At 44.0% G+C, this 25,713-nt stretch overlaps 1 protein-coding gene across 1 annotated transcript in view; it reads right to left on the bottom strand.

The window, feature by feature from the left end:
- malrd1 (MAM and LDL receptor class A domain containing 1) overlaps window positions 1-25,713 on the bottom strand; it is a 397,527-nt gene that overhangs the window by 4,454 nt on the left and 367,360 nt on the right. The window contains exons 36-37 of the mRNA XM_068007090.1: window positions 12,417-12,511; window positions 12,239-12,332 (exon numbers count right to left, since the gene is read on the bottom strand). Of these exons, the coding sequence (XP_067863191.1) occupies window positions 12,239-12,332; window positions 12,417-12,511 (189 nt within the window). The remainder of the gene's footprint in view (window positions 1-12,238; window positions 12,333-12,416; window positions 12,512-25,713) is intronic.

Below are 25,713 nucleotides of genomic sequence, written 5' to 3'. Positions count from 1 at the left end.
TACTCCCACAAAAATCTATGAACTTTGAGGACACTTGTTAGGGAACAGAATGCAGATAATGGGAAGTTGCACGATATTTACAATTTTACATAATATAAGGCTTTATTTGATAAAATACTAAACAAACAGTGATGTGCAGTCACAGAAGTAATGATAACTACAGCAGTTTTGGCTGGATTTCTAATTCAGCGCCTTTATTTTCATTATTAATGAGTTGTCCCCTTTTAGTCCCTGAGTGCCTGTCAATGAACTCATAAAAACAAAGTTATGATGTGTTATAATGGACTGAATCATGAGCCGAATGCATCTTGTATAGAATGGGAGACCCCATTGGTATTCTGCTTGTGCCACTGGTATTTAAAATTGGTTGTTTTGCTATGAAAATTAATTACAGCAAGATTCTCAACACATTATGCTACTTGTGAGTCAGCCATACAGTGCATTATATCCAGATGCTCTATGCAGTGAGTACCAGATTGTTCACAGTATCAGGAACCCGTTTCTGTCCTCCTCATAGAGTCCATCATACAATCTAATGGATCAGAGATGAGAAGAAATCCCCCTCCCTCCATTCCCCTCCACAAAGTAGTGGATATGTAGAGCAGACTCCCAGCAAATGCTGAGATGATTAATTCTTTTAATATGCAATTGGATAAATTTCAGGTTGGAAATGGGATTGGTGATTAAAGGGATAATTATAGATTGAGTTAATCAAATACTCTATAACACACAGCAATCATTTCCTTTCCTGCTAGGGGAGATGTTGTTTGAAAGACATCAGGCCAGTGTTGAACAGCAGAGATGTGTTTTGTTTGATTGTCTTTGGCAAAATATATGCCTCAGAAGGTTAAATGGGTCCATAGGGTATATTGATCATGATGCATGGAAGCAGCAGGCTTGATGGGCCAAATGGGCTTTCCTCTGTTTTGATTCCTGCTGTCTCTCTCACACTGCACTGCTAGCACTCTGAGATACTTGAACTGGTTTATAGAGGCCTTTATTGAAAACTGTTCAGCAAGTTGTTTTACTCTCCCTCTCTGTTTGCCAAACACTGTAATAAACGTGACAAATCAACTTTAAAATACAACATCCTTTTGCGAAGTGATTATCACATTAGGTGGTTGTAACGTCATTGTGATAAAAATAATGCATGGCTAGGGCTGCTCTTTGTCTTCTGCAGTGATCAAGGCAGTGCCTCCTTAAAACACAAAAGTACTGTCACTGTATTGTGATAATGAGTGGGACTCCTGACCAATTTTCTCCTTCCTAACCCAGGGATGCTGAGGCCAGTTGTAGCATTGCTACCACTGCCCAGCTGAAATCAGCTAACTCAGCACAGACTGCAAATCAAAACCTGGCACCTTCCTGATCTATATGGGTCAGGTATTGATAATAAACACAGGGGGTCACCAATTAGCCGTTTCAATACCTTGAAGTTATACTGTATTATAATGATGTACTTATGCACATACAGAAGTGGAGAACTGAGGGAAAATCAGTCGATTGAAAGACTCCATTAGTGATCTTCTTACCAGCTGTCTGGCATATCCTCAAAGCTCTGATCTAAAACGCACATGGTATATTATTGCCTAACTAGCTTCAGAAGGAAACAGCAAACCTTTTGAAGCCAAAGGTAATAGTCAGGCTGCTTTTAGCAGCTAAATGGATGTCGAGCTTGTGTGCTGGAATGCAAAGTAATAAATCAAGCACCAGTCGTTAAGTGAAGCCGCTCCCTGCTCTTTTCAACCCTGCTGGTGTCAGTACTGTGCACCAAGTACTGCAAACACCCACTAGCCAATCAGCAATTTCTGTATTTCACTATTGTTTCCTTTCTATCTATTTTTAACAATCATAAAAACTTGATTTCATGAAGCCTGACATTACAAATCCAATCAGGAAAACAGTCAAATATTTAACTATTACATAGTCAAACATATTTTTGAAAATTCTTAAAAAAAAAAGGTTGTACCCTGGTTTATGTATTGTTAACACAGCATTTACAGAAGGGTGCAGAGTTGCATATATTTGTACAGCCATTTTACACACTTGAGGCAGCCATGGAGGGGGTACTTGGACATTAGTGCACAGGGACTATCCTATCTTTTATGGGGGCATTATCGATTGGGTCACTCTTTCAATGCACTTGGGAGTGGTAGTGGCGATCTTCTGTTATCTATCTGGGATCAGCCTGCTCTTGCCTGTGATGGAGTAGTGTTGGTGAGCAGGGACCTGGCTGTGTCTCTAGGAAAGGGTTTTGGATTACTTGGTACTTTCCCAACATTGTGCAGAGCTGTACATCATGCGCTCTGACTGGCATGTGTTTCACAAATGCTTAATCCACATGTTTGCGGAGGGAGCACAGCTTTGCCTCTGTATTGAGGGAATGCAGTGAGAGATGTGCTAGTCTGTGCATCTCAGGCAGCCCTTGCACCCCTCGGGACAGATCCAACAAACATGGCCTGAGGTACCTCAATGTTGGTTATGGTCTTCGTGGTATCCTGGAATGCTGTCTAGATTGGATCCGAGGGAAGATCAAATAACTTGCAGGTGCGTGTTAGTCTGACTGCATCCTCTCCAGCATTCGTCCAATAGGGAGCGTGGGTTGTGTGAATTTTATGCAGTTATTGTATGTTTGGTAGATGAGTTTGAGTTGACCTTAGGTATTTAGCTCTCCCTTCTATCTTTTAATGGACACTGCTAGAGTATCAAATCTTGACTGGGTCTGTATCAGTTTAAGTTAGTGAGAAAAAGTTTTTTAAAACAGATATTTGAAATAACTTTATACTCAATAAGTGACATGCCCAACATTAACCTTCACCAAATACAGCACTGGCAGAGTCATACAGAGTTGCCTAAACTGAAAACACATTGCTCTATGCAGTGATTAAGGAAGAGATGGCTCCTTTGCTCTGCAACTGTATCCTTGGTCATCCGTGGTCATCCTTTGCCTGTTCTCCCCCAATCTCCTCTCTTCCAATGTTTAAGTTCCCCTGTCTCTAATAGTGAATGCATTTTAGTCCAAACTACAAGTTCAAGTTACAAGTATAAAGTTACCTGTGCAGACCCCACTGCCCATCCCCCGACCCTGCTTGTTTGTTTTCACTGAGCTTCTTTCAACTGCCGAAATTCCGCTCATATTTGACTTCCCAACTCCTGGATTCCCATCATCAGGACTACGCTGCCCTACGACAGTGTGAGTCTCGACTACTGTGACTCTGATCTGCTATTCAGTCACATCAAGTTTTAAGGTAACTTTGTCTAGTCTACAGCCCATCCCCGGCCTGCTGCTGTTACCTGCTGAGCTTATGTCTGTACTTCGGTGCACTGTTTCTCAGCTTTATTTTGCTGCTGTATGGGTCCTGGCCAGAAATCCACTTCTCCTGGGCCGATGTCAATTTCTGCACTGCTTCTAGATCTTATAGTGACCTCCAACTTTGCCTCCTGCTCCCTTGAATCTATTCCCACTAAACTGCTGACCACCCAACTTCCCTTTCTGGCCTCCATGCTAGCTTCAAAACCATTTGCTTTCAAACCGCTATCATTATCCCCCATTCCTCCTCAAAAAACCCACCATGACCACTCTGTCCTTGCAAACAACTGCCCCATCTCCAACCTCACTTTCCTCTCTAAATTCCTTGAATGTGTTGTTGCCACCCAAATCCGTGCCCATCTTTCCTGCAATTCCATGTTTGAATCTCTCCAATCAGGTTTCCGTCCCTGCCACAGCACTGAACTGGCACTAACCAAAGTCACAAATGACATTCACTTTGGCTGTGACCTTGCCGCATTATTCCTCTCGTCCTCCTCGACCTCCCTGCAGCCTTTGATACAATTGACCACACCATCCTCCTGAAAAGACTTTCCTCCTTTGTGCAGTTCAGGAGAAATCCTTTTGCTTGGTTCCATTCTGACCTGTTCATTTGTAGCCAGAGCATCTCCAGCAATGGTTTCATTTCCAGCAGACCACCCTTGCAACGTTAACTCAGGAATTCCCTAAGGATCTGTCCTTGGCCATCTCCTCTTCTTCATCTACATGATTTTGAACTTCCACTTAGCACTGGTAAAATGGGTACTAGGCCTAACGAATTTTGCGTGGGAATCTCTTGTGCCCGATGTCCACTGGAAGTGCAGTATGGAGTATAAATTGGTCATTACTGCACCCATTTTCCATCTGGAAAGTGGGGACATAAATGACCAATTTTGCAGGGCTGTAATCGCGCCCCAGTGACATCTGAGAAACGTTCCATGATATATTGGCATCAGACGATTTTCAGGGGTCCGGGGGGGGACACCTAAAACAGGCGTTAGGCCCGTTGCATATGCTAATGAGCGACTTAATGCCTGTTTTAGGTCCCCTCCAACGAACTGGGCTGCCCTAAGCACAGTATGTGTTGGGCCTGCTCCGCTCAGTTTTTCCAGGTGAGGATGCGGCCTGTGGGCGCCATCAAAATGGTTGGTCAATTGTTTTTCTAAGGTTGATGTGGAGCAGGAGTTCTCATCCTGGCTCTACAGCACTCCAGAAGGCCGCTGCCATCCCGTGATAGGCCCGTCACCCATTGTCCTCTCCCCCCACTCTCCGGACCCTACCTGAGAGATGCTTCTGGAGAAGCAAGCAGCCCAAAATTTACCTGCTTCAATAGGTGAGCTGCCTCTGGAGGCACAAAGAGGTGGCAGCAGCTTGTCTAAATTATTGAAATGAGGCCCGAGGTCCGAGGCCCAATTTCGGGCCTCTCTGAGTGCAGCCGTTGGACTATAACCAATTTCCACCCCTCTGTTTCTATCTACTCTGTCCCATCCTTCATCATTTTAAACACCTCTGTTCTACTGAAAACAGTCCTAATTTTTCAAGTCTTTCTCCGTGTTTATATTTCCTCATACTAGGCAGCATCATAGTGAATCTGTGCTGTATGGTCTCCATTGCCTCAATATCCTTCCAAAACTGCACATCATATTTCAATTGTGGTCTTACTAAGATTTCATATAGATTCACCATTACATATCGACTTTTATATTCTGTGCATCTTACTATAAAAGTCACTATTTTTATGGCATTATCTGCTTGAGGTAGTATTTTTAAGGTCTTGTGGTCCTGAAACCCCAAATCACTCTGCTCCTCTACATCACTCAGCTTTCCCTCATTCAAAGCATAATTATTACTTTTATTTTTTTATACAAAATGTACCACCTCACCTTTACTGACATTGAATTTCATCTGCCACTATTTTGCCTATTCCATCATCTTATCAATGTTCACTTACAGCTTCCTTTGGTTCTCAGAATTATCAACTATGCCTGCTATTTTAGTATCATCTACAAATTTGGACATTGCTCCCTCTAGTTCTATGCTCAAATCATTGATGCACACTGTGAACAGAACTGGTCCCAGAGAACCCTATGGAACACCACTGTCTACTTCCAACCACTCTGACAAACTGCCCCTAACTCCTACTCTCTGTTTCCACCCTTCTAACCAGTTTTTAGTGAAATTTGCTAACGTCATCCTAATACCCCTTAATCTTCTCCAAAGTCTCCTGTGTGGTACCTCGTCAAAGGCTTTCTGTGGTCTATGTACATCACATCCATTGTGTTTTCCCCATTCACCATATCTGTCACCTCCTCGAAGAACCATTCAGGTTTGTCAAGCAGAATCTTCCTTTCTGAAATCCATGTTGACTGCTTCTAATTATTTTCTCTTCATCTAATATTTAGTAATTTCATCTTTAATTAAAGATTCCAAAATTTCCCCTACCACAGATTAACTTACAGTGAGTTACATTGAAACTACAGCACAGAAACAAGCCATTCGGCCCAACTGGTCTATGCCAGCATTTATACTCCATACGAGCCTCCTCCCTCCCTTCTTCATCCAACCCTATCAGCATATCCTTCTACTTCTTTCTCCCTCATGTGGTTATTTAGCTTTCTCTTAAATTTATCTATGCTATTTGCCTCAACTACTCCTTGTGAGAGCGTGTTCCACATTCTTACCACTCCTTGGGTAAAGAAGTTTCTCCTGAATTCCCTATTGGATTTATTAGTGACTATTTTATATTTATGACCTCTAGTTTTGGACTCCCCACAAGTGGAAATATTTGCTCTACATCTACCCTATCAATCCCTAGCATTATCTTAAAGATCTCTATCATGTCACCCCTCAGCCTTCTCTTTTCTAGAGAAAAGAGCCCCAGCCTGTTCAGCCTTTCCTGATAGGTATATCCTCACAGTTATGGTATCATCCTTGCGAATCTTTTTTGCACCCGCTCCGATGCCTCTTCATCCTTTCTATAGTACGGAGACCAGAACTGTGCACAATACTCCAAGTGTGGTCGAACCAAGGTTCTATACAAGTTTAACATAACTTCTCTGCTTCTCAATTCTATCCCTCTAGAAATTAATCCCAGTGCTTGATTTGCCTTTTTTATGGCCTTACTAACCTGCGTCACTACTTTTAGTGATCTGTATATCTGTAACCCAAGATCCCTTTGCTCCTCTATCCCATTCAGTCTCTTATTATTCAAGCAGTATGTGGCCTTATTCTTCGTACGAAAATGCACCACCTCTCACTTATCTATATTGAAATTCATTTGCTAATTACCCACCCATTCTGCAAGTTTATTAATGTCCTCTTACATTTTGATGCATTCATCCTTTGTATTAACTATATCTCCCAATTTGGTGTCATCCCCAAATTTTGAAATTGTACTTCCAATTCACAAATCCAAATCGTTAATGTAAATTGTGAACAACAATGGTCCCAGCACCGATCCCTGTAGAACACCATTTCCCACCTTTTGCCAGTCTGAGTAGCTACCCTTAACCCCTATCTCTGTTTTTTGTTTTGTAGCCAGCATGCTATCCATTCTACTACCTGTCCTCTGACTCCACATGCTCTGACCTTGGTCACCAGTCTACAATGTGGTATGTTATCAAAGGCTTTTTGAAAATCCAAATATATTACATCTACTGCATTATTCTTGTCTAGTCTTTCTGGCTTATAATTATCTGGCTTAGCTGTGGCTCACTTTTTGAAAATAGGCATTACATGGTCATTCTCCAGACCTCCAGCACACATCTACTCTCAGTGGAACCCTGAAATAATTTCTAGAGGCTCCATCATTTCTTTCCCCCATTTCCCTCAGAATCCTCTGATGTATTTTGTCAGGTCCCAGCACTTTGTCCTCCTTAAGCTTAAATAACTCTTTAGTTTCCTTTAATTTATTATAATTTCTCAGATCTCACTTTCAACCAATTCACAATTTACCTTGCCCCCCAATATTCTTCTTTAAGTAAATACTGAAGCAAAGTAGCTGTTAATTATCCCAACCAATTCCCACATTCTCTACTAACTCACTCTCCTCTCCTCTCAGGGATCCCACCTCTCATTTGACAGTTCTCTTTTTACTGATAAATTTGTAGAAACATTATTGTTCTTTTTAATATTTTCTGAGTCTCTCTCTTCATACTGTCTCCATGATTTCCTTATCTCCCTCTTAATCTCTCTCCTTATTTTCATATTTTCTCTTATTTTTTGTAATTTTTGTGATACACTTAGGCCCCATATGCTCTCTTCTTCAATTTGAGTTTGTTTCTAAACTCTTTATTTATCCATAGCATTTTGAAACTTGAAGTAGTCTACATTTTTAATGGCATGCTTTATTCTGCAACTTTGTAATCTCCTTTTGAAAATGATCCCATTGTTGATCGAAGTCTTGTGTGACAATTTCTCTTTTGAACCTCGCCTCAGCAAGTTCACTTCTCATCTTTCTAAAATCTGCTTTTGCACCAGCTTTTTCCCTTTCTATTTGGACCTTAAACCTTATCATATTATGATCACTACATCTGAGGTGCTCATCCACATTTACCTCATCTACCTGACCCATTTAATTAATCACAACTAGATCGAGCAATGTCTCTCCCTATGATGTGGAGATGCCGGTGATGGACTGGGGTGGATAAATGTAAGGAATTTTATTTTCGTCACCTGACGAAGGGGATAATCTCCGAAAGCTTGTGATTTTAAAATAAAATTGTTGGACTATAACCTGGTGTTGTAAGATTCCTTACATTTCTCCCTATGTAGGTATATGAACACAGTGCCTAGAGAAGGAATCCTGCACATATGTTAGGAATTCCATTCCCCTTTCTCTTGTCCCAATCAATGAGTAGGTAATTAAAATCTCCGAGAACAATAACTCATCTCCCTGATCTGTCTATAGATTTCATCTTCCATTTCTCTCCTGCAATTAGTAGTACAATCCCACTAATGTAACAATCCCTTTTTTATCTTTGATCTCTATCTATACTGACTCTGTCTAAAACTCTTTATTGTGCACATCAATCCTCTCTACAACATGTATTCCCTCCTTCACCAATATTGCTACTCCTCCTCCTTTCTTACCTGTTCCGTCCCTCCTAAAAATATTCTGCATGATATATTTATTTTCCACTCCTGTCCAATTTGCAGCCAAGATTCTGTTGGTGTTATTAAATCTTTACCTTCCTGACATAACTGATATAATTATTTCCAATTCCCTCAGTTTATTTTCCACACTCTGAGCATTGCAGCACAAGCACTTTATATTTTTTTGTTCATATTTAAAACTATTCCTATTCCCTTGATTTTTTTGTTCAAGCTAATACCTTGTTCCTTTATCCCTGTGTTTTCTGTGATTACAATTGGTTGATTACATTTTCCTCCTCTACTCCCTTTATCCCTACTTCGTGCTGGCCTTTTTGCTAATTATTCTTTATTTGTATATTTACCACTTCTATTTTTATCTTCTCTATTTGCTCTTTTTGATTGCTTTTATTTTGCCTGCCCCTTTCCTTCCTCGTTTAATTGGCTCTTCACTTCCCTAATTAACCACTTTGCCAGTACATTAGCTTGCTTCCTGTTCAGATGTATCCCATCCTTGCAGAACAGCTTCCATCTTTGCCAGAACTGGTGTCAATGCCTAACAAAACAGAAATCTTCTTCCTAACACCACCCCTCAGTCAATAATGAGCCCCCTAATATTCCTATTGACTCGGGAAATAATTCGGAAAGCAGGTGTAGGTGCCATTCTAGGCCACAAGTGGGAGCCACTATCAGCATTTTGATTCACTGCAATGGGAGCGAAGAATGTTTGTGCAGCAGTAGATCTGGGGTGAAGGCCGACCAGCAAGGGACACTCTTTGAGGGCATTCGCAGCACTTTAAGTCTTTGGCCCGAGCAGCCACTGGGCTTCCTCTCTTGGTGTGGGAGGGAACTGTGCATGGGATGCCCGTTGCTGTTGCGCTGCTACAGGTGTGAGCACTCGCTCCTATTATTTGGATGACTGTGTCTCTGGGATTTGGGATGGAGTCACAGCCAGGTCAGAGTGGGTGGAATTTTTGTGCTGCTGCCACCGGCACATTTGCAGGCTTGATTCGTTATTAGTCTGCATGTTGGCCAGATTATGTTAGAGTGCATAGTGGAAATTGTGTGCATGCTGCTCATGGTTTGCCTAATGGTTGGAAAGGCGGACGTGCCGAATTTTTGATACGCACACCTTGTCAGGAGTGTCAAGTTGGAAAATTACTACTGTCGTGATTTTGCTGACTATCAATAAATATATTCCATATCAATCAAACTGGGCTTTTTTTCTATGATTTATTTTGTTCCTGGGTGGTTGAGAACTGTGGAAATGCCATCTGCGGAATGCAATTTATCAGAGCTGAATAACTGAAGTTGTAATGTCCTGTTGTATTGGCTAACGTTTCTCCTTCAATCAACATGACTTAAAGAAGATCAACTGGCAACTCATCTCATTGTGGTTTGTGGGATCTTACTGTGCCTAAAATGGCCGCTATGTTTGCCTACAGGCACTGCATTTCAAACTGCGTGTATGTGAAACAGTTTTGCGATTTTTATGAGGAATGATGAAGTGTGATATAGGTTTCTTTCATGTAACATTGATAGCCTGGAGTTTATACTCAACGATGTTGGTGAGAGAGATATTTCACTTAACTTTATCTTCTTGGATGCTTTACCTTTGGTTATTCACCTCTTTTGCAGAATTAACATAGAGACCAAATTGTATATGGTCTGTTGAAATTTAACAGCTTAGCTGACCAAATGGTCTTTTCTTACTTCATATCATAGAATCATAGAATCATAGAATCATAGAAGTTACAACATGGAAACAGGCCCTTCGGCCCAACATGTCCATGTCGCCCAGTTTATACCACTAAGCTAGTCCCAATTGCCTGCACTTGGCCCATATCCCTCGATACCCATCTTCCCCATGTAACTGTCCAAATGCTTTTTAAAAGACAAAATTGTACCCGCCTCTACTACTGCCTCTGGCAGCTCGTTCCAGACACTCACCACCCTTTGAGTGAAAAAATTGCCCCTCTGGATCCTTTTGTATCTCTCCCCTCTCACCTTAAATCTGTGCCCCCTCGTTATAGACTCCCCTACCTTTGGGAAAAGATTTTGACTATCGACCTTATCTATGCCCCTCATTATTTTATAGACTTCTATAAGATCACCCCTTAACCTCCTACTCTCCAGGGAATAAAGTCCCAGTCTGTCTAACCTCTCCCTGTAAGTCAAACCATCAAGTCCCGGTAGCATCCTAGTAAATCTTTTCTGCACTCTTTCTAGTTTAATAATATCCTTTCTATAATAGGGTGACCAGAACTGTACACAGTACTCCAAGTGTGGCCTCACCAATGCCCTGTACAACTTCAACAAGACATCCCAACTCCTGCATTCAATGTTCTGACCAATGAAACCAAGCATGCTGAATGCCTTCTTCACCACCCTATCCACCTGTGACTCCACTTTCAAGGAGCTATGAATCTGTACTCCTAGATCTCTTTGTTCTATAACTCTCCCCAACGCCCTACCATTAACGGAGTAGGTCCTGGCCCGATTCGATCTACCAAAATGCATTACCTCACATTTATCTAAATTAAACTCCATCTGCCATTCATCGGCCCACTGGCCCAATTTATCAAGATCCCGTTGCAATCCTAGATAACCTTCTTCACTGTCCACAATGCCACCAATCTTGGTGTCATCTGCAAACTTACTAACCATGCCTCCTAAATTCTCATCCAAATCATTAATATAAATAACAAATAACAGCGGACCCAGCACCGATCCCTGAGGCACACCGCTGGACACAGGCATCCAGTTTGAAAAACAACCCTCGACAACCACCCTCTGTCTTCTGTCGTCAAGCCAATTTTGTATCCAATTGGCTACCTCACCTTGGATCCCATGAGATTTAACCTTATGTAACAACCTACCATGCGGTACCTTGTCAAATGCTTTGCTGAAGTCCATGTAGACCACGTCTACTGCACAGCCCTCATCTATCTTCTTGGTTACCCCTTCAAAAAACTCAATCAAATTCGTGAGACATGATTTTCCTCTCACAAAACCATGCTGACTGTTCCTAATTAGTCCCTGCCTCTCCAAATGCCTGTAGATCCTGTCCCTCAGAATACCCTCTAACAACTTACCCACTACAGATGTCAGGCTCACTGGTCTGTAGTTCCCAGGCTTTTCCCTGCCGCCCTTCTTAAACAAAGGCACAACATTTGCTACCCTCCAATCTTCAGGCACCTCACCTGTAGCGGTGGATGATTCAAATATCTCTGCTAGGGGACCCGCAATTTCCTCCCTAACCTCCCATAACGTCCTGGGATACATTTCATCAGGTCCCGGAGATTTATCTACCTTGATGCGCGTTAAGACTTCCAGCACCTCCCTCTCTGTAATATGTACACTCCTCAAGACATCACTATTTATTTCCCCAAGTTCCCTAACATCCATGCCTTTCTCAACCGTAAATACCGATGTGAAATATTCATTCAGGATCTCACCCATCTCTTGTGGTTCCGCACTTAGATGACCTTGTTGATCCTTAAGAGGCCCTACTCTCTCCCTAGTTACCCTTTTGCCCTTTATGTATTTGTAGAAGCTCTTTGGATTCACCTTTGCCTGATCTGCCAAAGCAATCTCATATCCCCTTTTTGCCCTCCTGATTTCTCTCTTAACTCTACTCCGGCAATCTCTATACTCTTCAAGGGATCCACTTGATCCCAGCTGCCTATGCATGTCATATGCCTCCTTCTTATTTTTGACTAGTGCCTCAATCTCCCGAGTCATACTTTTTTGTGTTTGTATATTTCAACAGGATTATGTGCAGTAAGTCCAACATGCTCGTCAATGTGAAACAGTAAAAACACACGTGGTATTACGTACTTGCTTGTTTTCTTTTTAGCGAGTCTGACCAAAACAGCTACTAGGCTGAGCACAACTAAACCCAAGCCAACGGCCAGTCCTGCCCATATGGACACTAGATATGAAAAGGAAAAAGATAATTAGTAATAGCAGGAGGCTGCAGAAGATAATCATTTAAACAATGGTTCTTTTTCTTTACCATTTCCATCTTTATTTGATGCAGGAGCAGGATTGAGAGATCCTGCTAGATTGACCTTAAGGTGGCATCGATTTCCTCTCCACTGGCTTGTACACCTGGAAAGCAGTCAGAGGGGAAAAAAGGTAATTACCTGGAAGCTCAGAATACAATAATCAATGGCACACTCTTCTTTTATAAATAGCCTAGTTACAAAAGAGACCTTTTCTAACTGTCTTAGAGCAATGTCTTTGCTATTATATCACACAATACGCCTTTTGTTCTCCCCGGCTAACATAACAGAATTAAATCAAGTACATGCACTGTGGCCCACCTCCTTTACATTTTGTTTATGTGCACATTCGGAAAAAAAGGTGCACTAGCAATGTTGTAATGAGAGAGTTCTATTAAAGGTGGAAGAATAGCCCTGCAAGATCTTCAGATCATCAAAGGACTGTGGGACAGTTACCCTTCGATCAGATTGCATTCTTGAGCCACTCAGCTTGTAAACTCCAACCCCAAAAAACGGGTGGGTTGGGGGCGGGTGGGAGTTGAAAATAATTGTTTTTTGGGTCACGACTGCAACCCGGCTTTATTTCCGGGTTTAGCGTTGGCGCGGAAAAGTACAGGCTTCCCACTGGGAATGCCGAATCCAAAGATTTTGCCAGTTTTGGGGGTTTAAAATCACCCCCTAAGGGCAGCAACAAGCTCCAGTAATTATTGGAAGTACACATCAGTAGAAACGTGGACTCTTAAAATCCCATTAATTAAAAATGCAGATAATTATAATTTCTCCAGGTGTTGAATGAGAGCAGGGAGATTCCTGTATGCTCTGCTATGACAAGTTTTACTGCATTTTTTCAAAAAGTTTTAACATTTTAGAAAACTAATATTCTTGGGGCAGCACTGAACGATGGAGAATACTTCTTACTATTGCAGTAATTTAATGGGACAACACAATAATAATAAAAGGAATTAGTATTACAAGCTATGCTCACACAACATTATCTGGCCTGCTATACTATCAGTAGCAATGCTGGGGCAGGATGCAGGAGCTGTGTGATGCCACTGAGCGTCTCCAGCACTGGTTATTGTCATTTCTTCTCAGCTCAGTAGTAGAAGTGATTGACTCAGATAATGGGGTGATAGAGTTGAATATTCCATTCATTTATAAAGCATGAGGGGAAATTCCACCCATGTATTAAGGGATTCTATTATTTATAGGTCTTTGGTTCCAAATTATATAATTCTTATTAGGTCCTCTTCAAAATAAAGTTTAACACAATTGCAAAAAAAACACAGCTCTAATATCCATGCTTTCTGTCAGTCTACTGAATGAACTTGGTCTTAAACAAATTAAAAGTAATCCATGCATTTAGAAAGTCCCACTGTTAAATAGCGACGACAGCTTGTTTGATTGTATGAATTAGACAGGTTTTATAAATCACTGCTAATTGTTGGTTAGTGAAAAACTCTGGGTAAACCAAACAATCTTTTCTATTTTCTGTTATTCTAACAAACCCTTGACAATAACTTTTGCAGTCGTACTATTTCTTTCACACAATTGAGTTACAATGAGAACCTTCACAGCAATTTCTAAATCATGGAATCTTACAGCACAGCCGGAGGCCATTCAGCCCATCGTACCTGTGCCGCACTCCTAATAATGAGCCCAGACCAAAGTCTACCCCTTGTGTTTTCGGAATTGGTAATTCTATTCAGATGTGTATTAGGGCAACACTAGGCCTGAGCAGTGGGTGTACAGACAGGAACTTGTAGAAGGCTGGGTGACAGGTCACCATTTTCACCTTTGGTTTGCTTGTGTATAAGTAGGGGGAGTGAAGGAATATCATCTAAAGACAGTTATTTTATGAGCAAGGCTCCTGTGCAAGGTTAAGAAGGGAAGAACGGACATGACTTCACACCAATTGTGAGCACCTCCTATTCGCTGGCTCCAGACCAGCACTGACAGAAACCTGGAATCATACCTAATCACCTGGACACCTTCTCAATCAGGGATATCTATACAGACCGAAAAAGAAACTCTATAAAATTGGATAAAATATATATTCTTGAGAAGTGGCAGTTTATAAATATTCACAATTTAATAATATGTTGCATTAAACATATAGGGGGTTAAATTCAATAACCCCCAAATCTGGGTGCGGGGGTCATGGTGCGCGATTAACCCACGCCCGGTCATTCCGATACAGGCAGCACATGAGATTCGTGCTGCTTGCTCACTTACCGGGTTCCAGTGCAAGGAGCCAGGACTAGCTGATTTGTTCAGTGACTTCTCACCAGCAGGGGGGGCCTGGATATCATGTGAGTGGCTCGCACCTCTTAAAGTCAGCCTGCACCTATTAAAGGCAGCCTCTACCTCTTATTTGCAAAAAAATAAGATATGGGTCTGCACGGAGTCTGAATGGAGATCAGACATTGCACATGTAAAACATAGATGCAGGTCCCATCCCTATGTTTACAAGTTGTTGTGTTATGTTAAAACATTGAATAGAATACTAAATCTCACATCCTCCAATCTGCACACCAGACCTCACCAATCTGCCGACTTGAGTTTGTACCAGGCCTACGAGAGAGCGTGCACCAAGGTTCTCTGATGATGCATTAGAGGGCTTGGCATAAGAGGTGAACTGAAGGAGGGACATCCTATATCCGCAGTGGGGGAAAGAGGCCCTCCAGACACATGCTCTGGAGGCAGTGGGAAGCAGTAGGAGAAAAAGTCAATGTCAGGTGCATAGCACCACGAACATGGATGCAGTGCAGGAAGAAGTTCAATGCTTTGACACGAATGGTCAAGATGTGTGAGGTCAATTATCAAGAGGCATCTCCTACCAACTGCACCACTAGCTGCATCCACTGCTCCATGCATTACATCCCCAATCACCTACATACCAACAAACTCTTTCCATCAGTACTCAACTCTTCCATTCAGATACTTCCTCTCACCCTCACACATTATCACTGTTGCAAGCCGCACACCCATGACTCACAGGTCACACAGACTGGCAATTATTCAACCATGACAGGCACATCACCCAAACATTCTGCAGGACACTCACCAACACATGTCCCGCTTTCTTGCAGGAGAAGGTGGCACATAACAGGAGGCAGCAAGTGGCAGTGGCATTTAGCCCCTCGAGCCTGTTATGCCATTCAATCAGATTATGGTTGGTCTGTTACCCGCCTTAGCCCCATATTCCTTAATACCTTTGGTTAACAAAAATCTATCAATCTCAGATTTAAAATTAACAATTGAGCTAGCATCAATTGCTGTTTGCGGAAGAGAGTTCCAAACTTCTACCACCCTTTGCGTGTAGAAGTGTTTCCTAATTTCACTCCTGCAAGTCCTGGCTCTAAATTTTAGGCTATATCCCCTAGTCCTAGTATTCAAGTATAGGAGACCTCCAAAAACAGGTACAAATGCATCAGCAGCCAGAAGCAATAATCCAGCAACTAACCAGTAACTCCTGTATGGTCCCTTTAAATAGCACTGGTGGGGGGTCCTCCAGGCCATGTACGACATGTTCAGCTACTCGTGGTTAAGCCAGTATATTGGCTGGAGTGTTGAGTGCCAAAATGGTATCTATCCCTTTAAATCAGCGATTCACACTGATCTAATGCATATTCTCCCTACTTTACATGGTACCGGCATTCATTACCTGCGCGTGCACAAATGCCTTTACCATGATGGCGTCCGGTGCATGTCACGCGAAAAGCGTGCGCCTGCATTCTGGATGCCATTTTGGGTCCTTAGGAAGCCGCGTAGCGCCTAAAGAACAGGCACTAAATGGCCCAATTTATAGCCCATATTTTTAAATGTTTTTTTAAAAACTGCAGAATCTGCCACTTTTAAACAAGGGACTTTCCATAAGTCTGATAAATGAGAGAAATTTTATGATATGTCTAAAGTTGGATGTTTTAAGTTGCACCAAGAAGGAATATTTTTCAATGTTCTCAAGAAATTAAATGATTGAGATTTTCTCTGTGTTCAATATGAACAGATTTTAAATGAAATTGGATTATGATATTGTATGAGTTCAGTCACAGCAGATCAAGAACTACCAGACTATGTGATGAAGCCGGATAAACTGTGCAAAATAATTACTAACACGCCTTACAACAGTGGACTGGCAAAATATCAATCAGATCAGTCCATAAGATGCACATGAGGGGGTAGATTTTGAGTGTGGCGGGTTTTAGGCAGCTGGCTGGTGAAGCGCTCCAGTCAGCTGCCCAATAGTCCCGACAGAAAGTCCGATCCATTTTGAGGGCCAGACCTTGTTAACATTGCGTGGCGGGCTGCAACTGGAAAATGAGTGCCCCAGGACAACCGCCAATTCCGGGCCGCCGCAATATTGGGTGGCCCAGCTGGAAAAAGGGGGGGGGGGGTTGCCTTCTTGGAAGAGGTGGTGAAACCTGGTGTGTCGACGGCCTAGGTTGTTTTTGTGGAGATCAGAGGAGCACTCCTGCTCCTCTTGGCCCCATGTATTAAAACGTACCCACCAGGCTCCTCTTGGGCTATTCCGCCAGCTGATACTGTGCGAAGCATGCACAGCGCATGCTCTCCTCGGTACTGTCCTAAAATGGCAACTGGGTTTCTATCTACGTCATAGGATCCTGATTTGCATATTAAAAGGGCCGTCTGCCTGAATCAGGCGGGCGGGCTGACTGTTTAGCGGTAGGCCCCTCTGTGAAGTTGGTGCTGGCCGGGGCGGGAGCGGGAACGGGGCGGTAAACTGTATCTCATTTTAGAGGCACCACTTCCTTGTTTCAGCCCAGTGGCGCCTGTGAAAATCTCCCCCCTGGTTTCTACAAGCTTTATAAAAATGTGCACGAATGTGTGTTTTATGTCTCAATTTTTACAATACATAATAAACTGTTATTTTAAGACATCACTAGACTTGCATCATTGGAGAATAGTGGAATGAAAGCTTAACACTATCTTAGCCTGTGCAGGTCGAATTCCGGACGACTCGGCCCACAGTTAGGTCCTGAGAGGGGAGGCAAAGCTGAGGGTTGAGCCTGGGCCCACAGCGGCCAGCAGTATTTTGTAGAGCCAGGAGGAGCATTCCCAGCTCCTCCTCGCATAACAGAAATGTAACTTTTAAAAAGTTTTGTGGCCATTTCTTGAGCCGCCTCCAGAGGATTAGGCCACTCGAGACCTGGTACAACCAGGTGGAGCTTGTATCACTTGTACCCAAATTTTGCATTGGGGTCCTCCAACTGACATTAGGATATGACATTGCATATGCAAGAGCACCTAATGCCTAAAAGGGGTTCACTTCAAATATCACTAGCGGCTTACTTGCAGGGCAAGTAAGGATTTTCAGGCACAGGAGGTGCCTGAAAATTTGATGAAGGTAAATTGAATTTCTCACCTGGAAAGTGGTGAATAAAATGACGTAATTTGCTGGTGCTAAAAAAATGCATGAAAGGAAATTCAAAGCGTCTTATGTTAGAAATCAATTTCTTTGGATATGTAAAGAGAAGATTAGCATTACTGAATGAATATTAATGCCTAACTTTAATCTCTCCAGATGCTTTTGTGGAAGTTGGGATTACACCAGTGTGCTAGGGAGACCTAGCCTGAAAAATAGCAGGAACTCTAAGGGGCTAATTTTCCAAAAGCCCTTGGTGATAGCATCTAATATAAATCTTATAACAATAATTCAATATGTCACAAGATAAATTGCTTCTACTTTAGATATATATGTTATTGTTCACAGACAAAAATTCAAAACAATTGTGCCTTAATTTTCCTATCACTGTTTTTCTGCTTAGCTAGCATGACCTAATTCTTTTTGTCTTCTTTTCTCAGTCTTTGATTTTCTTCTACTTTCATTCTTCCCGTTTCACTTTCCACTCTCTCCATACCCCTCTTGCACAATGTCTCTCATTAGTGCCAGTTTTAACCCTGCCCACCCAGCTTCCACAAGCAGTATCAACTGCCGGGAAGTAGATTGTAGGATCTGTATTGTTCATCTCCTATGTGGGTCCGTAATGTCCCGTGAAGTGCCTTGGGATGTTTTACTATGTTAAAGGCGCTATAATAAATGCAAGTAGTTGTTGTTGTTTTATTGCCAAGAAAGTTGCCAGTGTCCAGATCACTTCTTCCTGAGATTTTTTTGCCTTACTTACCCAGAGTAAGCTCTACCTGTATATCATGGGTGCTATGATTGACAGTTTCATTTGGATGGAGGAACAGTTGGAGAAAGAGGAATAGCAACAGCCTGAGCAACCAGCAAGAGCAGCAGCTGGGCCTATTAGAAGACAGCAGGTGAGGGGGACTGCAGGTAGGAAGCCATACCCTGTACAGCCAAGAGGTAGTTCCTTGGATCTATCTGAGGAGCTGTGCCTCAGGAGGCTGCATTTCTTCAGGCAGGCTGTCACAGACCTCTGCAGCCTCCTGCAACAGGACCTGCTGCTTGTTGGACCAGGAGGCATGCTTTGCCTGTGGCTGTCAAAATAGCTCTTAAATTCTTCACCACTGGCTCCTTTCAGTCTGCTGCAGGGGACATCAGCCGCATCTCCCAGTCTCCAGTATACAGCTGCATTAAGCAGGTAACCGATGTCCTGTTGACCAGGGCTGAGCATCACATTCCTCATTGACCTCAACAGTCAATAGGAGAGAGATCGGGGATTTGCAGCAGTCGCTGGCTTCCCGCAAATCTAGGGTGTCATTAACTGCACATATGTTATGATCAAGGCACCAGAACGCCAACCAACAGCATTACTGAATAGGAAAGGCTCCCACTCCATTAATATCCAGGTAGTCACAGAAACAGGATCATGCAAGTTTGTCAAAGGTACCCAGGCGGATGTAACGTTGCATTTATCCTGCGACAGCCTACCGTCCCCCCAATATTCGACCCTCCCAGGAATGTGACAGGATGGCACCTGGGGAACAGCAACCCCTACACACAAACATCATGACACCCCACTGCAACATTACCGCGCCTGAGCCCTGGGACCACCAGTATGATTATTGAGCACACCATAAGGCTGCTGTAACAGAGGGTTCAGGTGCCTCGACAGGTCTGGGGGCTCCCTACAATATTCCCCAGAAACAGCCTCCTGCATCATAGTGGAATACCGCATGCTGCATAACCTCACCATATAGAGAGACCTGCATTTGGAGGAGGCACAGCAGGATCAGGAAGACCGGGGGAGGATGAGGAAGCAGAAGGAGGACCACCTCAACACCTTTCAGCAAGAGATGTGAGGGATGAGTTAATTTGTTGCGAGGGATGAGTTAATTTGTTGCGAGGGATGAGTTAATTGCACAGTGACTGATGACCTGCTCATTCCCCTGCCCTTAAAACGTACAAATAGACGCTCTGCATTAACAATCCTTATTGCATCCTTCACTACTCCCTTAAACCTGCATTAAAGAACATAGGAACAGGAGAAGGTCATTTAGCCCCTCGAGCCAGTTCCGCCATTCAATGAGATTATGGCTGATCTGTGACCTTACTCCATATACTCGCCTTAGCCCTATATCCCTTAATACCTTTGGTTAACAAAAATCTTATCAATCTCAGATTTAAAATTAACAATTGAGCTAGCATCGACTGCCATTTGTAGAAGAGAGTTCCAAACTTCTACCACCCTTTGCGTGTAGAAGTGTTTCCTAACTTCACTTCTGAAAGCCCTAGCTCTAATTTTTAGGCTATGTCCCCTAGTCCTGGACTCCCCAACCAGCGGAAATAGTTTCTCTCTATCCACCCTATCAGTTCCCCTTAATATCTTGAAAACTTCGATCAAATCACCCCTTAATCTTCTAAATTCCAGGGAATACAACCCTAGTCATAAGAACATCAGAGAAGAACTTAAGAAATAGGAGCAGGAGTAGGCTATACGGCCCCTCAAGCCTGCTCCGCCATTCAATGAGATCATGGCTGATCTTCGACCTCAAATACACTTTTCCCACCAATCCCCATATCCCTTGGTTCCCTTAGATTCCAAAAATCTATGGATCTCAGTCTTGAATATACTCAACAACTGAGCATCCACAGCCCTCTTGGGAAGAGAATTCCAAAGATTCACAACCTCTGAGTGAAGAAATTCCTTCTCATCTCAGTCTTAAATGGCTGACCCCTTATCCTGAGACGATGACCCCTAGTTCTAGACTCTCCAGCCAAGGGAAACATCCTCTCAGCCTCTACCGTGTCAAGCCCTCTCGGAATCTTATATGTTTCAATGAGATCACCTCTCATTCTTCTAAACTCCAGAGAGTATAGGCCCATTCTACTCAATCTCTCCTCCTAGGATAACCCTCTCATCCCAGGAATTAATCTATTGAACCTTCATTGCATCACCTCTATGGCAAGTATATCCTTCTGTAGATAAGGAGACCAAAACTGAATATAGTACTCCAGGTGTGGTCTCACCAAAGCCATGTACAACTGCAGCAAGACTTCCTTACTATTGAACTCCAAACCCCTTGCAATAAAGGCTAACATACCATTTGCCTTCCTAATTGCTTGCTATACCTGCATGTTAACTTTGTGTTTTGAGTACGAGGACACCCAAATCCCTCTGAACACCAACATTCAATAGTTTCTCATGATGTAAAAAATATTCTGTTCTTTTTATTCTTCCTACCAAAGAGAGTAACCTCACATTTCCCCACATTATGCTCAATCTGCCACATTCTTGCCCACTCAATTAAACTGTCTATGTCTCTTTGCAGAATCTTTGGCCCCAATAAAATCTATCCGCTTCCCACGTGATTGCAGGTCAATTGGAGCCACTTAATGTGGCTTCCGGATTTGCCGTCCGAAAGCTGCGCAGCGGGCGGACTGCACACCTACATCACAGGCTGTCAGCTGGAGGAGCTCGATTTAAAGGGGCAATCCTCCAATGGCTGCTTCTGGAGCAAACACCCACACAGCACAATGGAGCAGCAGAGGGGAAACACAGTTCCTAGAATTAGTGATGCCTCACTCCAGGTGCTACTGGGGTGAGGAGGAGGAGGGATGTCTTCTACCCAGCAAACGGGAGGAAGTGGCCTGCCTCTGCTACCAAGAAGGCCTGGCTCGAGGTGGCAGAGGAGGTCACCAACAGCAGTAACATCTCTCGCACCTGGGTCCAGTGCAGGAAGTGCTTCAATGACCTAACTAGGTCAGTCAAAGTGACTACACTTACTCATTCTCCTACATTCCATCTTCCACATCACCGCCCCCACCCCCCAACTCATTCTGCACTGCCAACACTACTCCATCACATCACTCCTCATACCTACTCAAAGTTCATCCTCAACTTACCTGCACTTCTTCAGCACTTCCTCACCTCCCCATTACTCACCCCACCACTACCACTCAACCCAATCCTCATACAATGTCACGGCTCTGTCTCATATTCACCCTCTGATGCATCTCTTTCACGGTTAACCGCACCCAAACCAATGCATTCATCAGTTGGCCATGTCACCATCACTCACTCTGTACTTTCTCCCCTAAAAGTAGAAGAGAGCCCAGAATATATGGGAGAGGGCGAGGACGGAAGGGGGCTGTAACAGATCGTCATCCTCACGGATGCGTAGCAGGAGGTGCTGCAGCTGAGCCACACCCTCGAGTGACTGTCCATTGGGGACGCCGAGACTGGCACCCGACAAATGTCTAATGACAGAACTTTAACATTCAGCACACACAATATGAATTGATGTTAACATGCCCGCCATCTTCAGCACCTCAGTATGCTCATCGCAACATGACACATCTGTGATCATGCTTAATATTGCCTTCTGTTCTCTTACAGGGCCTTCAGCGACCGCTGTGACGGCAGAGGGCAATTCCTCAGAGGACCTGCCAGCCTCCGAGTGTGCACCGTCACATCTGAGCGAGCCATCCACCAGTGCAGATATGCACACCTCGGTGGGTCCTAGTCCGTAATTAGTTGGGGTCGCACATGGTGAGTTACCACACACGTGAGCACGAGTAGACACTGGCGGCAGGGGCAGCTGTGGAGAGTCCACGTCAATGGGAGCATTCCTCTCCAGGATCTGCTCAGCTGGACACAGATGCTGAACCCTGGGGGCCATCCTTTAAAAGGAGAATGATCGAGGGGCAGCAGCACATTCGTGAGGTGCTGGAACAGGTGCCATGCGCACTCTCCACAATAGCGCAGAGGATGGAGGAGTCCAACTCCTGCATGAGTGAAATGGTGGCACAGGTACGGGAGGGAATCTCTGAGATACTGTCACAGGGTGAGGGCATCTCTGAGATAGTGTCACAGGGACGTGAGGGCATCTCTGACATACTGTCGCGGGTAAGTGCAGGAATGTCTGCAATAGAGGGAAGGCTAGCCTCCAATGAGCTTCAAGCACGGCTCTCAGGATGAACAACCTTAAACAGGCAGGCAGATACATGAGCACTGGCCTTACAAGGCTTCACACATGTCCTCCAAACTGTCATCCAGCAGAGTGGTAGGAGTGGTGTGGGCCTGGCCCAGGGGAGGGATGATGGCAAAAGGGGACTTAGAAGTGGGGACGCCACTCAAAGCGCTCTCACATCTCACCCGTTGCCCTCCTCTCAATACTGCCTCCTCTCCAGGTGGCCAAGTCTGCCCCTGCACAGCTGTAGGTGGAGCAGTCTTTGGAGGGGCCCTCATGGGCACCAAAACGCAGAGGGTGTAGGCCCAAAGCATCTAATCAGTCAGGGCATGAACAAGAGCAATCTGCCACTACCTCTGCTGCAGGCACAGGGGATGCACCATGTAGGTGTAGTCGGAAGCGAAAGGCGAAGGTTTTGTAAGTACGAAGGGGAGGCACAAGGATGTTTGACGGTTGGTCATGTTTTTTATTTATATTTGCTTTTTGTTAAACTCACATTAAATATTATATTGTCACCACTACTGCCACATCTTGGCCATTCTTGACTGGCTTCTTTAATAAGGCCCTTTCAGGAGGTTCACCATGAACGCCGACACTTGATGCCACCCATTGGGTCACTCTACAGTGGGTGTATGTGTAGTTGCTGCACTGTTTTGTGCGGGGGGGGGGGGGGGGGGAGGGGAGGGGGGCTGGTGTGGCCGCTGCTCCGTCCAGGTGGTGAGGACTGGACTCTTCACACTGTCTGATGTTAGGAGAACTGTTCACATATCAGTGACTCCCTGGCCTCACGAGAAGCCAGGTGAGTCGCTGTTCTGCCCATGGGTTGCTCCTCCTCCCCAATATGGGTGACAGATGTGGATGGGGCCTCCTCAAGTAGCACCCCTCTCAAATGTGCCATGTTGTGCAGGGCACAACACACGACCATAACGTGTCCCACTCTGTCTGGTGCGTATTGGAGCGCCCCCCTAGAATGATCAAGGCACCTGAAGTGCATCTTGAGCAGCCCTATAGCCTGCTCAATTGTCGACCTGGTAGCGATGTGGCTGTCGTTATATCGTCGCTGTTGCTCGGTGATGGGGTTCCTCAGAGGTGTCATGAGCCACGTGTGCAGGGGGTATCCTTTGTCCGCGAGGAGCCAGTTTGGCATGAAGGAGGCTGCAGATGTCTGGTGACTGACTCTGAGCCTCCGTATGCACTGCTTCTCAGAGAGGTCCAGGAAGCTGAGCCTTGGTCTGTTGCGAGGGTAGTGCCTCCTGCGACGTCGCTCTCTCTGTTGTTGCCCTCCGTGCTCTTGTGAGGTGCCTGTGGTGCAGCACTGTGTTGTGAAGCTCCATGTAGCAGAGGTGGACGCCGTGCTTGGCAAGGCTGGTGATGTTGCTTGTCCTCGGATGTAGTGGTAAATGCAGCGATGGCGCCCCCCACCCCTCCTGACTGTGTGAGTTTGAGGGGGTCCGCAAAGTAATTACATTTGTTTGAACAGCAGAGTTTTGGCTGGAAAGTGAGAATTGTGTGTGAAAACACAAATGTCTTGCAGCCAAAACTTTGTCTGAAGTGACAGAGTGCCCTGATGCAATAAATAACGTTTTCTCCCCACCTGTCAAATCTCCCACTGGCTGCTGGCTGAAACACGTCTGTTGCAACAGGGAGTGTTTCCCACAGCACGGGAAACACGCTGAGGATCCTTCAAAATCGCACCCCTGCCAAAATGTCGAGTCAATCAAGTAGTTCAAGTACTTCAACTATCTGACAAACTATGGAAATTATCATCCCGCTGGCTTTAATTGCAGGTGGGACTTCTGCATTCGGGAGGCGGGCTCCGAACCCGCTCAGCATTTCAGCGATTTTCGGAACCCCCACGCACCCGTTCCTTCACCTGAAAATCGAGCCCTTTGTGTCCTCTTGCAGCTTACTTTCCCACCTAGCTTTGTATTGTCAGCAAACTTGGATACATTACACTCGGTCCCTTCATCTAAATCATTAATATAGATTGTAAATAGCTGAGGCCCAAGCACCCAAGCACTGATCCTTGCGGCATCCCACTAGTTACAACCTGCCAACCTGCAAATGACATGTTTATTCCTACTCTCTGTTTTCTGTCTGTTAACCAATCCTCAATCTGTGCTAATATATTATCCCCAATCCCATAAGCTCTAATCTTCTGTAATAACTTCTTGTGAGGCACCTTATCGAATGCCTTTTGAAAATCCAAATATACTACATCCACCGGTTCCCCTTTATCTACCCTGCTAGTTACTTCCTCAAAAAACTCAGATTTGTCAAACACGATTTCCCTTTCATAAAACCAAGCTACCTAATCATGCCATGATTTTCTAAGCGCCCTGTTGCCACTTCCTTAATAATCGATTCCAGCATTTTCCTGAAGACTGATGTCAGGCTAACTGGCCTGAAGTTCCCTGTTTTCTTTCTCCCTCCTTTCTTGAATAGCGGTGTTACATTTGCTACCTTCCAATCTACTGGGACTGTTGTAGAACCTAGGGAATTTTGGAAGATCACAATCAATGCGTCCACTATCTCTGCAGCCACCTCTTTTAGAACCCTAGGATGTAGGCCATCAGGTCCAGGGGATTTATCGGCTTTAAGTCCCATTAATTTCTCTAGTACTTTTCTTTACTAATATTAATTACTTTAAGTTCCTCACTTTCATTTGTCGCTTGGTTCCCCAATATTACTGGTATGTTTTTTGTGTCTTCTACTGTGAAGACAGATACAAAATATTTGTTTAATGTCTCTGCCATTTCCTTATCCCCTATTATAATTTCTCTTGTCTCAGCCTCTAAGGGACTCATGTTTACTTTTGCTACTCTCTTCCTCTTTACATACTTGTAGAAGCTCTTACAATCTGTTTTTATATTTCTTGCTAGTTTACTCTCATTCTATTTTCTCCCTTTTTATCAATTTCTTGGTCATCCTTTGCTGGTTTCTAAAACTCTCCCAATCCTCAGGCTT

Source organism: Heptranchias perlo, chromosome 2 (genome assembly GCF_035084215.1).
Source record: "Heptranchias perlo isolate sHepPer1 chromosome 2, sHepPer1.hap1, whole genome shotgun sequence".
Taxonomy (NCBI): Eukaryota; Metazoa; Chordata; class Chondrichthyes; order Hexanchiformes; family Hexanchidae; genus Heptranchias; species Heptranchias perlo.
Note: the sequence above shows the minus strand (reverse complement) of the source record. Positions and strands in the feature narration are given on the sequence as shown.